The 14,303-nt window shown below is 43.2% G+C and overlaps 1 protein-coding gene across 1 annotated transcript in view; it reads left to right on the top strand.

Moving 5' to 3' along the window:
- Positions 1-14,303, top strand: part of fat4 (FAT atypical cadherin 4) — a 107,071-nt gene that overhangs the window by 75,053 nt on the left and 17,715 nt on the right. Inside the window, 3 exon segments of the mRNA XM_062425541.1 lie at positions 6,410-6,590; positions 8,497-8,747; positions 9,003-13,352. Of these exon segments, the coding sequence (XP_062281525.1) occupies positions 6,410-6,590; positions 8,497-8,747; positions 9,003-13,352 (4,782 nt within the window).

Below are 14,303 nucleotides of genomic sequence, written 5' to 3'. Positions count from 1 at the left end.
GCAGCTCAGATCTATTCTGGTTTTTGATAAAAAAAACAATTGTCAATCATATATTAAAGGGAAGGATTAGCTCTTGTGCCATCAGAAACACTCAAACCTGCTTCTTAACACAGCTTAGAGTGATCAACTCAGGGCAACTTGCAGCCTTTCCCAGGAGATGGGTGCTGCTGTTTCATTCAAATCAACCCCCTGCGTAGCTCTCACAGCGGTGTATACCCTCATAGCAGCTGCAGTGGTCAGAAAACACATAGCTTAATCGTCATTAACACATGTATTTGTACCCCCTCCGGTTCAGAAAGTATGGTCCCGGCACCTCCTTTGAGGTTAATGTCATTTGTCCGGTGGTAATGTACACTAATAAGGTGCTTAGACCCTGCCATATGCTTATGCTAGACAATGCTTTTCGGGCTGAGAGGCTTACAGAGAAAACTGTCTGTGGATCTTTAAGATGGAAGAGGAGGCAACAGATGGTCAGCTGGTCTAGTTTAGTCCCAGGGTCCTGAAAGCTTGTTATTTTAGACGCTGATTCTTTGGGGTTATTCTGGGTTCTCCCATTTTCTCCATACGTGATCCACACTGAAATGAACCGCTTAGATCTGAGCTTAGATGCAGCAATGAAATATTAGCAGACAGAATTGAATATCATTCCCACCACTAGTTTAACAACCACTTTAAGTTCTTTGGGATTATTGTGAAATATCAAACAGGGGGCTCTGTTTTGGTTGTCACAGCCCCAACTGTGTCATTCCCAGATCTGAAGGGAATGTGCTGTGTTTAATTAAATGGTAATGGCGTTTCTAGATTAAATTAAATCAGGGAAGAATCCTCATGTGGCTCAAGTGCTTTGAGCTCCCCAACGGATTGAGTTGCTGCTTTGTGTGAGATGAGATGCACTGACGCCAGTGTCTTTCTACTGTATCCCACAGTGTAATGGCTGCTCATAAGATAAAAAGCAGTTATCTGAATACCATCAGTCTGATGTCTTCTCGTGGTGAAACGTTTATAAAAAGCCTCAGTCTTGGAGACAGGTTATCACCGGGGTTTAGCTCGGACTTATCCATTATGGTATCCATACCACTTCAGAGCTCAGTGACTCCAGCACAGCTCTCTTGGGCAAAACCACCTCATGGAAACATAGTACCACAAGGTCTTCTATTTTCTTTACCGATTGAGGGAGCATGCTTCCCTGGACTCAAACCCCATTTCCTTGTGTGTGCAATAATAACCAATGAATTTAGATCAAACACACACATACACACTTACTCCGCTTTAAGCAGTGAGCAAACTGTAACCAATGAGTGGCATTTGCTTCCAAAACAATTTTCTGGCCACAGCAAAATCGCTTGTGTGCAAATACACAGTTTATCTTGAAATCCGAGCAATGGTGTTGATAACTTCTCAGCATGACTTAAATACCAGTGATGTGAATCATGGTAATCACCAGCAGAGTAGTGTCAGGTCGAGACTAGTATGATGGCGGTTTCCTTTCCTAAGTGACCAAAGATTAACCCCTGAAATAAGATTATGCTCACACCACAGACCTCAGACAGAGGTGAGGGAGTGCCTTGATTACCGTGATCTGTTTCGGGCAACAAGTGATCAACAAATTACTTATTAAGTCATTGCAGGAACAGAAATGTAAACAGTTTCTCACACTTTTCCTGATGAACATCCATAATCTACAGGCAACAGGCTGAGGATGTAGAAACCTTATAAAGACTGTAAAATTTACAGAACTACTGCAGAAAGAAAAAAGAATAAAGGCCAATGGAAAACATTCTTTTCTAACCACAGTGCATGGAAGCCACCGGTAGGCAGCTGACTTCCTGCAGCAAATTTCCACCAGCTCTCTTTCCATGGCAAAATTATGTCATTTGTCGTATAGCAGTGGGCCAGATTGTGCGCTGCCAGATTTAGGCATATTTCCTTACTATATCCCCACTGCCACCCCCCTCTCTCGGCTAGAGCGACGGTGCATGAGGTGACACCCGCCTCGCTTGTAGTCCTCTAAATCATTGACCCTGACACTCTTCATGGGCTTTGCCAGATTCCAGCAAAGACTGTTTTGAGGAGATGCTGGCATTTCTCAGCACTCTTGGAGAGCATTCCTATCCTGTTGAGTCACTCCTTCCAAAAATAGAAGAAGTCGATGGAGGTTTTTTTGTACATAAAAAAGTGTGCTGGGATTGTTTTTCTTACTATTACAGGTACGGTATCCAGAGGAAATTTAAGAATCGGAAACAGATGACATGCTCAGCTGCGATGTTGACCTCCTTATTTAGCAGCCGCCGTCATATGAATCTTAAAAATGTCTCACCCTAACCATAACTATTTGAAACAACTGTCATTTACATACATTTGCATACCTGCCAAGATATAGTGTTCTTTGATGACTATATCTGTCAGCACACGTGATGTAACAAGATAGATTTGAACTATTTACACATTGGACAGCAGGTTTGGGGGGAAACAGCTGCCAAGGGTTATGTGATATCAGTGAGCTCCAGGAGGCTGAGAAGGCACGTCTTAAGGCTGCACGGAGGCGCATGATGCTGTGCCAAGTGATACATCGAGAAAGATGTAAAAAATGCTCCGATTGATCACACTCCTGTCGACAATGGCGGGGTCAGTATAGGTTCAGGGTCGCAGTGGAGCGTCAAGAGGCTTTGGGAGTATTTGAGCCCAGTTTAGGTCTTCACTATAGGGGGCAGGGAGCCTCTGCTTTATGCTCAGTAAGGATTAGCTGGGGTAACAGTGTCCGGCACCTCAGAGTCCCTGATGCATTGGTGACAGAGGCATTGCAGGTCAAAGGTTGCACAAGCCTGTGTGGAGGAGGCTGTCTGTTCTCCCAAGGCAGTAAACAGGTTGTGACATCACATCCTGTGCAAAAGTGAAACGCCTGGAAGGAGGGCAGTGTATTAAACATGTACGCACGCACGCACACACATACACACACACACACACAGCGCTACTCTTGTAGCTTGGCCTGCTTCCTCTCTTAGTGGGGAAAACAATGCTATTGAAATGCAACAACTGCACTCACTGTGTAAGAGAAGGCAGTTTGAGTTCAGAAAAATATAGCAGTTGGCTTGATACTCAAAAACAAATATTTTTCATTCACTCAGTCTCTTGGTAGGGGCTAATGGCTTTTGCAGACAAAGCCACTGAGCCTCTCAGATCCACTTATCAGCCCAGCAGTTCCAGCCTGCACAGAACATCTTTGATCAACAACAGTCCTAGCGAGTTGCTGACTATCAAACACACTTTGCCTGGCAGCAGTGGCTCTGCACCGGTTAACTTAAAGTGATACAGACACCTCGCTGACTTGGATTGCCCATTAATTAAGAGGATCAACCCCTGAGAAGCAGGAGCCACTCTAATCTGTTGCCATGACAACCTCCTGAATGATGACTCATGTCAATACGATCACAGTGAATGTGTGACACGGCAGGCTCGAGCACAGGCGGATTAGACAGCCGCAATCAAGTTCGATGTTAATTAAGTAATCCTGCTGACTACATTTGTTTGGACACTTAGCCACATGTTATGGTTATTTGATTGCATAATAGTCCCATGATGATACAGAATGGACTGGATGCTACCTAAATTGAACACCACAATTTACATTCGCAGAATTTACGTTCTGCTTGGGTTGTGTTTCTGCTGATGTTAATTCTTTGCATGTAACACCAAATGTATCATTGGATGTCCCTGTGTAAATCGCCAATGATTTTGGAATACCTTGTTTATAAGCAGTATTCACAAATATTTGTAAAGGTGGAAATACATAATCACCTCAAAATTCAACACTGCCTATATTTGGTTATAAACACAGGATCTTTCAAAAGTCAGCAAGGTCGTAGCTAGAACTGCAGAGGACTGACATGACTCACTTTGGTAATGAGTCAGTAAAGATTAGTGTTGGATGGTTTCTGGGCCTCTTCTCGGATAAAAAATTGTTTACTGTTACCTCTGTTTGTATCATTTATTTTGCTTCTGGAATTCAGCTCTGTTTATTCTGAACGCTCATGTTAGCCACTTCTGTTCTGACCAGAAAACCCGGATAGATGACAAGCTTAAGGTCGAATGTCTGTTTATTATAATAAAGCCAGGCAGTGAAATGATGTTACAGTAAACTATATCAAATCTCATTTTGGGAGGAATCCCCTGCTCTCCTGAAAGAAGCTGCTGTGGTATTCAGACCCCACAATAATGTTCAAATTTGTTATGTTCATAACGAAATGTTCCACTCTGCCCACGGGGCGGTCAGACTTTAGCATCAGCAACTTAACAATAGCTGTAGAGCTTGTAAGGGGATTTCATGTCTTGCTCAACGATTAATTATTATTTAGTCCCCTTTTGGAAGTGCAGTACTAAATTTCAGGAACACTCCTTTAAGAAATTTGGTCAGAGATTCTGGATTGTTTTGCAGCTCATGTAGCCGAGAGAGAGAGATGAGGAGCGGGCTACAGAGGTCTTACCTTTTGAGGAAGCTGGGTTCCCAAGATCTCAAGATCACACTAGAATCCATCTTGTCGGTGGACACGTTATGCACTTGTCCACAGTTGGTTCGGACCACTGTGTGCTATGAGGATGGTAACACGGTCATAGGCAATGATATACAGCTGGTTCATCCAATCACCAATCGAGTATTTTTTGAACATGTTTGTCTTTTATCAAACAGACTTCTCAAATGGTTCTGTTTAATAAAATGTATCAGTATGAGATATCTCATAGGCAATAGAATTTAAACAATATAAGATTATAGCTCACCCTGATACATGTGCAAGAAGTTCAACTTCATAGTGCTCACTTTTTCTCCACTACTATCTTTTGGTTTCATTCAGTATGACATTAAATTTCTTCATATATTTGCCCTGTGTGTTAAAATCCATTTTCACTAAAGCTGGCTGGACGTGTCAATCTCAGTGATCTCAGATTCAGTTTACTTTTATCTCTTCTCAGGAGGCTTTACTCTGGAAAAGATCATTAAGAATTGGCACGAAATATAATGAGCATGCTGCCCTGATTTTATCGTATTTATAAGATAATCCAGGCTGGCTGAGCAATAGAGCTGTCATGTCCCTCTAGCTTTCTTTCCTGACCCTCCACCCCACAACACCCTCTTCTCTCAATTCCTTATGTTTTGATTTTTCACGGCACCGCATAAAGAGAGAATTTTGGTGGCCACCATCCAAATGTTTTTTATTATCTCTTATTAATCCAGGCCGCCACGGTACGCAAGTTCAACCATCTGATGTTTTCAACAGCTGAGTACACAGGCACAGAAGACTAGAGCTCAGGATTGTGTATGTTTTTATTTGGGTGTATTATAGTTGACACATTCACATAGATTCCTGTGGAGAGCTGCAGGAGGGAACAACTATGTTAGAGGTGGAAAAAGTCTCATACCTCTTGCAGATCTCAGCTTTTCTCAATCCTCAGGTGCTCCTTGCCCTTATAAATATTGTAAACATATGCAAATCATTAAGAACTCAAAAAACCTCCAAGCCTTCAAAGATGTCCCCAAATCCCATATTGTGGCTCTCAGTAACGAGGCTGAACTTCTGTTTATGTTTGGAATATAGATCAGGCAGTTCATTGTGCCATTTATGGAAGGATTATAAAGGGCAACTCTAGCAAGGCAGATGTCTGAATCTTTTTCTTCTTCAGGTTTTTCTGCATTGCGGCTCGTTTTCATCTGCTATTGATTTAAATCCATCCCCCCGGGCCCTGTGAGCCTGTTTCGTCACCCGCTCTGGGAGAAAGACGGTTAGATTTTTGCTGAAAATAGCATTTCTCCTCGCTCAAATTCCACAGTCTAACTCACTCTGTGCCGTGCACCTTAAAATAGATACCTCGCTGTGGAGATTATATCTATGAGTGTCCAAGACCCCAGGAAGGACGCCTGAAAGATTTGGTTTCAGAGACATTGAGTCCTTTTGATGTGTTCTGTGCCGATGTGAGTTGATGTGGCAGTACGGCAGACGGAAACCCAAACCAGTGGCCAGAGACATTTGCTTGAATTAAATTCAGCAGGAACACTGTGGCTGAGCACTCACAAGACTATAAATTGGTTCAGTGTGCATCTCGCTGCGAATGACAAGTCATGTACAATAAGTTGCCACGTGTGTTAAGTCAATGGAAGTCTTAATAGTGCTCACATGTGCTCACATGTTACTGTGTCCCCTCTACCATTTTGCTATAGCACAAGAAGTAGCTTCTAATTCTGTCAGTGAGAAAATAATTCTCCATGCTCAGGTCAGTCATGTGAATGGAAAGTGTGATGAGTGACTTCCGTCCTGGCCATTGAGGCGATTTCTCCCTCAGTTCTTTTGAGTGAGTGAGCTGTAAGAAAATGTAACTGCTATTGTTACTAATTATTATTTCTCTCATCATCTGTCTCCAGGTTCTCCGTCTCTGAGCGGAACAGGAACAGTGACAGTTCTGGTGGATGACGTGAATGATAACGTCCCAGTTTTCACCTCCTCAACCTTCCACACTACTATCACGGAGGATGCCCCGACTGGGTCCGATGTGCTGTTGGTCAACAGCTCTGATGCAGATGTAGGCGCCAACGGTGTTATAAGGTAGCTTTTACCTCATTTTTATTTTTTTTCCCCTTTTTTTTCTGGGGATAAATGTTATGTTGTTTCCTTAATTGACCAAAAAAAGCCTAAAGTTTTTGCTGAAATTGCAATCTAATCTAAAATCTCTACCAGTGCCTCAGTTTTCAATGACAGGACAAAGAAAGTAGTAGAAAATCTAGAAGAAGAGAAAATCATAAACCATTAGATATTATATACATAATTTAATTAGCTTTCATTCATGGACCTCTATAGGGAACATTAAATAATGTACACTGGGTGTGTTCAAATCTGATTTCTTTAAAGACAGATTTACACAGGAATAATATATTTTGTGTGCACAAGACTAATGAGGCCATTTTTTTTACAATTCAGAGGAGATCTATGTCACACTCTACAGTTCCAGTAACTACTGTGAGTAATCAGGTCAGTTTTAGTTTGATTTGATTCCCTGGTGTGAAATACCCTTTCAAGGGCCATACATGACTGGGTTTTTGCTTGCCTCTCGCCTTCAGTGAAAAGTTTTACCTCATCACTAGCTTTGTGAAATTCCAGGCCGATGTTGCAATTGATGACAGCAGTATAGGAGAGTGTAGAGTTTTAGTCAACACCCAAAGTCATTGTTTGGGCTACGATTCTCAAGCTGGATGACAGCTTTTTCACACTCACAGGCCCCTCCATGGGGGACCTTGTAAGAGCTTCTGGCCGGCTTCTCTCAAGCCGGACGCTCACTCAAGTCCGACCCCTCCTCGCTCCTCAGTAACCCCACTGGGTACACATTGGGGGGTACCACAGCGTGCTCCAGTTTCCCAAAACATAGTAATGAGGATATTAATTGTCTATGACAGTATGAGTTGTGCCCATCAGGGGTTCCAAGGGGTTCGAGGCCCTTAAAGGAGACCAGAACCGGTTACTGTCAGTTATTAGTTTCGATTCTCACAGCCCGTTGACTTGAAGTCCCAAACCTGAACTTGTCTCTGAACTGTGTTCAAACCACAAGTTCCTGTGGACAGTTTGTTGCTGCTGATGTCTAAACAAGCTTTGCGACCACTCAGCATTCACACTTTGTTCTGTGATTTGTCGTCCCATCCCTGGGGGGGGGTGTGTGCTTTTTCAAGAAGCTTTCAAAATATGCAGCGATGTGTACATGTATGTGTCAGTTTACATTTGTGTCTGGGTCCTGTTGGAGACTCGTGAGATAGGGGGATGAAACATGATATTTGTTTGAAAATGAAAAAAATGTGGCCCTTCAGCCCGACAGATGCGTTTTATTTTAGGTGATGTACAGTATGTGTATGTTCTGTATGTCTATGTTTATTTGTACTGTATCATGTTTAAATGAATATTTATAATGTTTGATGTTTTATAACTACCATGCTCCACAATAAAGTAAGATAAATTGGATAAACAATTCTAGTTCTCAAACTTCAGCAAAAGAGGCAACCTGAAGCACAGAGACATTCTGTATGCTATAAGCTGAAAACAGTGGCTGCATTTGAAAGAATATGTTTCTGAAGTTGACTACTGATCTGATGTCACGCCAGTACAATATGGTGACCATTACTGAGTATATTTATGCATGTTTTTTCTATTAAATCTGCTTTTGTCAAGTTTGAAACAGTGCCCTCTATAGACCACATTGTGACAGCACTAAACAAGACTTGACAGTAATTGGGTATGCAGCAAATAATATGTGGAATTGTTGTAAGGGAATGATATATTGATAATGATGAATGCATATTTAGCAACTGATATTAATAATTTACATCTCTAATGAGTGTATGACAATTAAATGGACTAAAATACTGATTATGTGTAATTTCACATTTTTATTAACTTATTTGAAACACAAAAGGCATAGAAGTAAATGTTTTTTTCTGAAACATGTCCTCCTTTATATTTCTTACAGTTACAGCTTAACCGGAGGACATGGCCAGTTCTCTATCAACCCAGCTACAGGACAGATTATCACCAGCTCCCTGCTGGACAGAGAAGACAGGGCCAATTACCAGCTGCTGGTTGTGGCAACAGATGGAGGTCAGCCCCAGGGCTTGTCCAGCTCCGCCACTGTGTCCGTGACGGTGGCTGACATCAATGATAACCCTCCCCGCTTCCACCACCACCCCTACGTCACCCACATCCCCGCCTCCACTGCAGCAGGTTAGTACACGCCATGGTGAAAAATGTCATGGTTTGCAGCTATTTTCAATGTTAATGTAGTGAGCACATCACATATTGAAGTAAGACTTAAGAGAATTATTGTTATAGTAATTTTTCCCAACATTTTGTTTTACTTTTACTATACAATTTTTCTGATGGCACATTGCCACTATATTTAATATGAAAACAATCACACAGAAAAAAAAGGGGGAAAAAATGATATTAATAATAAATTATTAACATTTGTATTTTCAGGGTCCTTGGTGTTTGCTGTTACTGTCAGTGATGAGGACTCAGGTTCCAACGCTCAGCTGCACTACTCCCTGATGGGACGCAACTCTGATAAATTCAAGATCGACCCTGTCAGAGGTGCCATCACTGCCAATGAGAAACTTACAGGAAACTCAGAGGTTACCCTCACAGTTCGAGTAAAAGATGGTGGTGCTAACCCCAAAACAGATACAACCACCGTGACTGTCCGATTTGTGACTGGAGGAAACTTCCCTGTCATCAAGCTGAAGGAGCGTGTATTCACGTTCCCTGAGAGCCAGCCAACCAACCACGTTGTCACAACAGTGACTGGGTCTTCTATGAGAGGTGGACCGCTGTCATACTACATCGCCAGTGGCAACCTGGATAACTCCTTTCATATTGATCAGCTGTCAGGCGAGTTGTCTATCAGGCATCCGCTGGATTATGAACACATTCAGAAATATGTTCTCTGGATTGAGGCCAGAGATCAAGGCTTTCCACCTTATTCCTCTTATGAGAAAGTGGACATCAATGTGCTGGATGTGAATGACAACCACCCAGTATTTGATAAGGATCCCTTCCATTCTGAGATACTGGAGAATCTGTCACCACAGCGGGTGCTTATGGTCTCTGCAGTGGATCTGGACAATGGACCTAATGGACAGCTGGAATATGCCATCATTGATGGCAATAAAGAGAACAGTTTCAGCATAAATCGAGCCAATGGTGAGATACGAACCACCAGACCACTTGACCGGGAAAAGGTTGCTCAGTACACTTTGAAAGTCAAAGCGACTGACAGGGGGTTGCCACCGAAAAGCACTGTTGTCAAAGTCCTCATCAATGTACTAGATGTAAATGACAACGCCCCTAGGTTTTCCAAGATCTTTAGTGCTACTGTAGCCGAGAATGCCCCAGTGGGTTACACTGTCACCAGAGTCACCACCACAGACGAGGATGCTGGTTCAAATGCCATTAGCCGATATTCAATCACAGATACCAGCCTTCCATTCAGTATTAATGCAAACACAGGAGACATAACAATAAGTAGGCCACTCAACAGAGAAGACACTAATCATTACATTGTCAAAGTGTCTGCCCATGACTCTGGCTGGACAGTGAGCACAGATGTCACCATATTCATAACAGATATCAATGATAATGCCCCCAGATTTAGTCGTCCATCTTACTATCTGGACTACCCTGAACTCACAGAGGTGGGCTCTCTGGTCACCCAGGTATCTGCCACCGATCCTGACGAGGGTTTCAATGGCAAAATATTCTATTTCATTCGGTCCCAGTCAGAGTATTTCAGAATTAACTCTAGTTCTGGAGAGATATTTGTGAAGCAGCAGTTAAAATATCTGAATTCGACAGGTGCTAGTAGTATAAATATCAATCGCCACAGCTTCATTGTCACAGCTTCAGACCGTGGAGTCAAGCCTTTAATGAGTGAGACAACAGTCATCGTAAACACTGTAGACAGTAATGATAATCCTCCAGAGTTTGATTCGCTTAGCTACTTTACACCTGTCACTAAAAGTGTCAAGGTTGGGACCAAACTGATTAGGGTTCTAGCTCATGACAAAAAAGACTTTGGCCTTAACTCTGAGGTTGAGTACTTAATAACAGGTGGAAACAGCTCTAGTAAATTCAGATTAGATAAAATGAGTGGGTGGATAACTGTTGCCTCATCCCTAACATCTGATATGAATAAAATGTTCCTCATTGACATCACAGCTAGTGACAGAGGAAATCCTCCTCTGTCTGCACGAACGTCAGTGCGAATTGCGGTCACAGAGGAAAACCACCACACACCCGAATTCTCACAAAGCCAAATCTCAGCTACGGTACCTGAAAGCCTTGCTGTGGGAACAGCAATAAGGACTGTATCTGCAAGAGACAAAGATAAAGAAATGAATGGCCTTATCACATACAATATTACTTCAGGCAATGACAAGAGTCTGTTTGTGCTTAATAGTAAAACTGGAGTGTTATCCCTTGCTCGCCCTCTTGACTTTGAAGAAAAGCAGCAACATGAGCTGAGAGTTTCAGCCACTGATGGAGGTTGGATTTCAAAAACAAGCTATATCACTGTCACAGTTCATGTGACTGACGTGAATGATAACCCTCCTGTGTTTGATCCTGATGAGTACTTCCCCATTGTACAGGAGAACGTTCCTAGTGGTACCACTGTGGTTAAAATGAACGCAACAGACAACGATTCAGGTGCTAACGCTGTAATGGCTTACGTAATACAATCATCAGACAGTGACCTCTTTGTTATTGACCCAAACACGGGCACCATCACCACCCAGGGCTTCTTGGATTACGAGGCTAAGCAGGTCTACCATTTAACAGTAAAAGCCTTCAATGTCCCAGACGAGGAGCGCTGCAGTTTCGCCAATGTTAACATTCAGCTAAAAGGAGCCAATGAATACGTACCCCGCTTTGTCTCCAAACAGTACTACTTTGAAATCTCTGAAGCTGCTCCAAAAGGCACAGTGGTGGGGGAAGTGTTCGCCAGTGATCGAGACCAAGGAGGTGATGGAGTAGTTTACTACCTCATTTTCGGGAAGAGCAGAAAGAAGGGCTTTGGCATCAACAAGAAAACAGGCCAGATTTATGTCACAGGTACTCTAGACCGTGAGAAAGATGAAAAGATTTCACTTAAAGTGTTGGCTAAAAACACAGGAAGCATCCGCGGGGCAGATATTGATGAGGTATTTGTGAACATCACAATCCTTGATGCTAATGATCCTCCTGTTTTTACCCAAGAACTGTATGATGTGCAGGTTAGTGAAGGTCTCTCACCTGGTGGTCTGGTTACCTTTGTTAGTGCTGAGGACTCAGACTCTGTACCAAGCTGGAGCAGATTTTCATACTCCATTGCAACAGATTTTGATAAAAATGTTTTCACTATCAACCCAAAAACTGGCCAAGTGTCTGTGTCAGCAGAGCTAGACAGAGAAACAACTCCTGTGTATAATCTAACCGTTCTGGCTGTGGATACTGGCACACCTCCTGCTACCGGAAGCACCACTGTGATTGTGAATCTGGAAGATATCAATGATAACGGTCCAACTTTGACAACTGCATACGCTGAGGTAATGGAGAACCAGAGAGCTGGCACTGCCGTCACAACACTAACAGCTTCTGACCCAGATCTACCACCCAACCAAGGTCCTTTCATATTCAGCCTCCACAGCTCTGGCTCTGGGAACAGCTACTTCAGCATGAGTCCAGCCGGAGTTCTAACCACCAGTCGAGAAATCGACAGAGAACAGATTAGCGACTTTTACCTCTCTGTTGTGATCAAGGATTCTGGTGTGCCTCAAATGTCCTCCACAGGAACAATTCACGTCAAAATAAACGATCAGAATGACAACCCTTCAGAGCCGAGGTCAATGGAAATCTTTGTCCACTACTTTGGAAACATGTTTCCGGGTGGTTCTTTGGGAGACGTCAAACCCCAAGATCCTGACATTCAGGATAGGTTCCACTGCTCTCTCATTCCTCCCTCCTCCGGTCTGTTTAGTATCCCAACTGGAACATGCAACCTCAATTCAAAAGCCCGCTCAACAGATGGAACTTTTGAATTAACAGTCCGTAGCAGTGATGGTGTCCATGGGCCAGTCAGCAATACAGCCCGAGTCCTCTTCATGGGCTTCACAAATGCCACAGTGGACAACAGCATCCTTATCCGACTCCATTCTCAAGGAGTCAAAAGCTTCCTTACCAACCACTACCTCAGCTTCTTACGCATTGCCAACTCTCAGCTAGCAGGACTAGGCACAGGGGTACTGCTTTATGGAGTGTTTGAGCTCAACAACCAGACTTTCGTGATGGCAGCTGTGAAACGGGGCCAGGGACAATATGTTAACCCCAGCGGCGTAGCCACATTCTTCCAGAGTATCAAAGACATTTTATATAGACAGAGTGGGGTGCAAATAGATGCGGTGGACCATGATCCTTGCACACGTAACCCGTGCCAGAATGGAGGCAGCTGCAAGAGGCGTCTCAGTGTCGGGCCTGATATGAAAACAGAAGAAAGTGTCCCAGTGATCCTTGTTTCCAACCACCCCCTGCAGCCCTACGCCTGCAGCTGCAGACCAGGATACACAGGAGCTCTGTGTGAGACTGACATCGACGAGTGCCAGCCTTCACCCTGCCACAATGGCGGCACCTGCCATAATCTGGTGGGGGGTTTCTCCTGCACCTGTCCTGAAGGTTTCACCGGGATGGCCTGTGAGAGGGATGTCAACGAATGCCTTTCCAATCCATGCAAGAATGGAGCACTGTGCCAGAACTTCCCCGGCGGCTTCAACTGCCTCTGCAAATCCGGCTTTGCAGGTAATATACACACGGGAGTTGCATTTTATGTCTGACCACACAGTCACTGATGTTAGGCTTGGAAAAAAAGTATGAGGGGACACACACTGACACACATACAGTAATGTACTTACACATGCAGCCTTTGGTCCAAGGAAAATATTTGCTTCTGAATCTTTCCAAGAGGTGTTGTAGCCATAGCATACAAGCATAGCTGCCAAAAACAGTTTGGGTTTTGGATTAATAGTTGGGGGGTATCAGCTGTGATGCATATCAGCCTGCCATGTTTGCTTTAATAAAAAGGATGATGTGAAGCTGACCCCACTCAGGACTTGAGTGCAGACTTCACACACAGTTCACCAGTATCACATTTCATTGTGTGCCTTCATGTGCACACAGCTATGACCACACACAGATACATTTCTAATCCAGCTGTATACAGAAGGATTTTTTAATCAAGGATTTCTCATTTGGCTCTGTTTTGGATTGTATGACAAATGAGCAGCTTTATAAAAGATCCAATCAGGCCTTTTAGTTTGGAAATGTAATGAATACACTGCATTATTACCCCTGATAAAAGGGGAGTGTATTTTAAGTGTAATTACTTGAACAAGTCATTTGAATTCTGCATGCTGTCCGGTCACTGACTGCAGCATCTGAAAGACATTTTCAAAGCAGGCTGTAGCAGGCGATTTGCCTCAAGTCAAGTCATTACTGTCCCTTTTTATTATGACGATAAAAAATGACCACAGATCTTGAGTTTTCATCATGATAAATGACCCTCCTGAAGAAATGCACCTATTGACTTACAGTAGTTTGCATGTCCCCACAGTGAACTCTCAACTTCCTGTTTTCCCCGCCTGTTTTTTGGCAGCAGAATCAATCTCCATTAAGCAACTTTTTCTCAGGATTTACAGCCCAAAATATATCTACAACATTTCATTGTCATTTGTACTGTACCATCTGCCCTGT

Source organism: Scomber scombrus, chromosome 9 (genome assembly GCF_963691925.1).
Source record: "Scomber scombrus chromosome 9, fScoSco1.1, whole genome shotgun sequence".
Lineage (NCBI taxonomy): Eukaryota > Metazoa > Chordata > Actinopteri > Scombriformes > Scombridae > Scomber > Scomber scombrus.
Note: the sequence above shows the minus strand (reverse complement) of the source record. Positions and strands in the feature narration are given on the sequence as shown.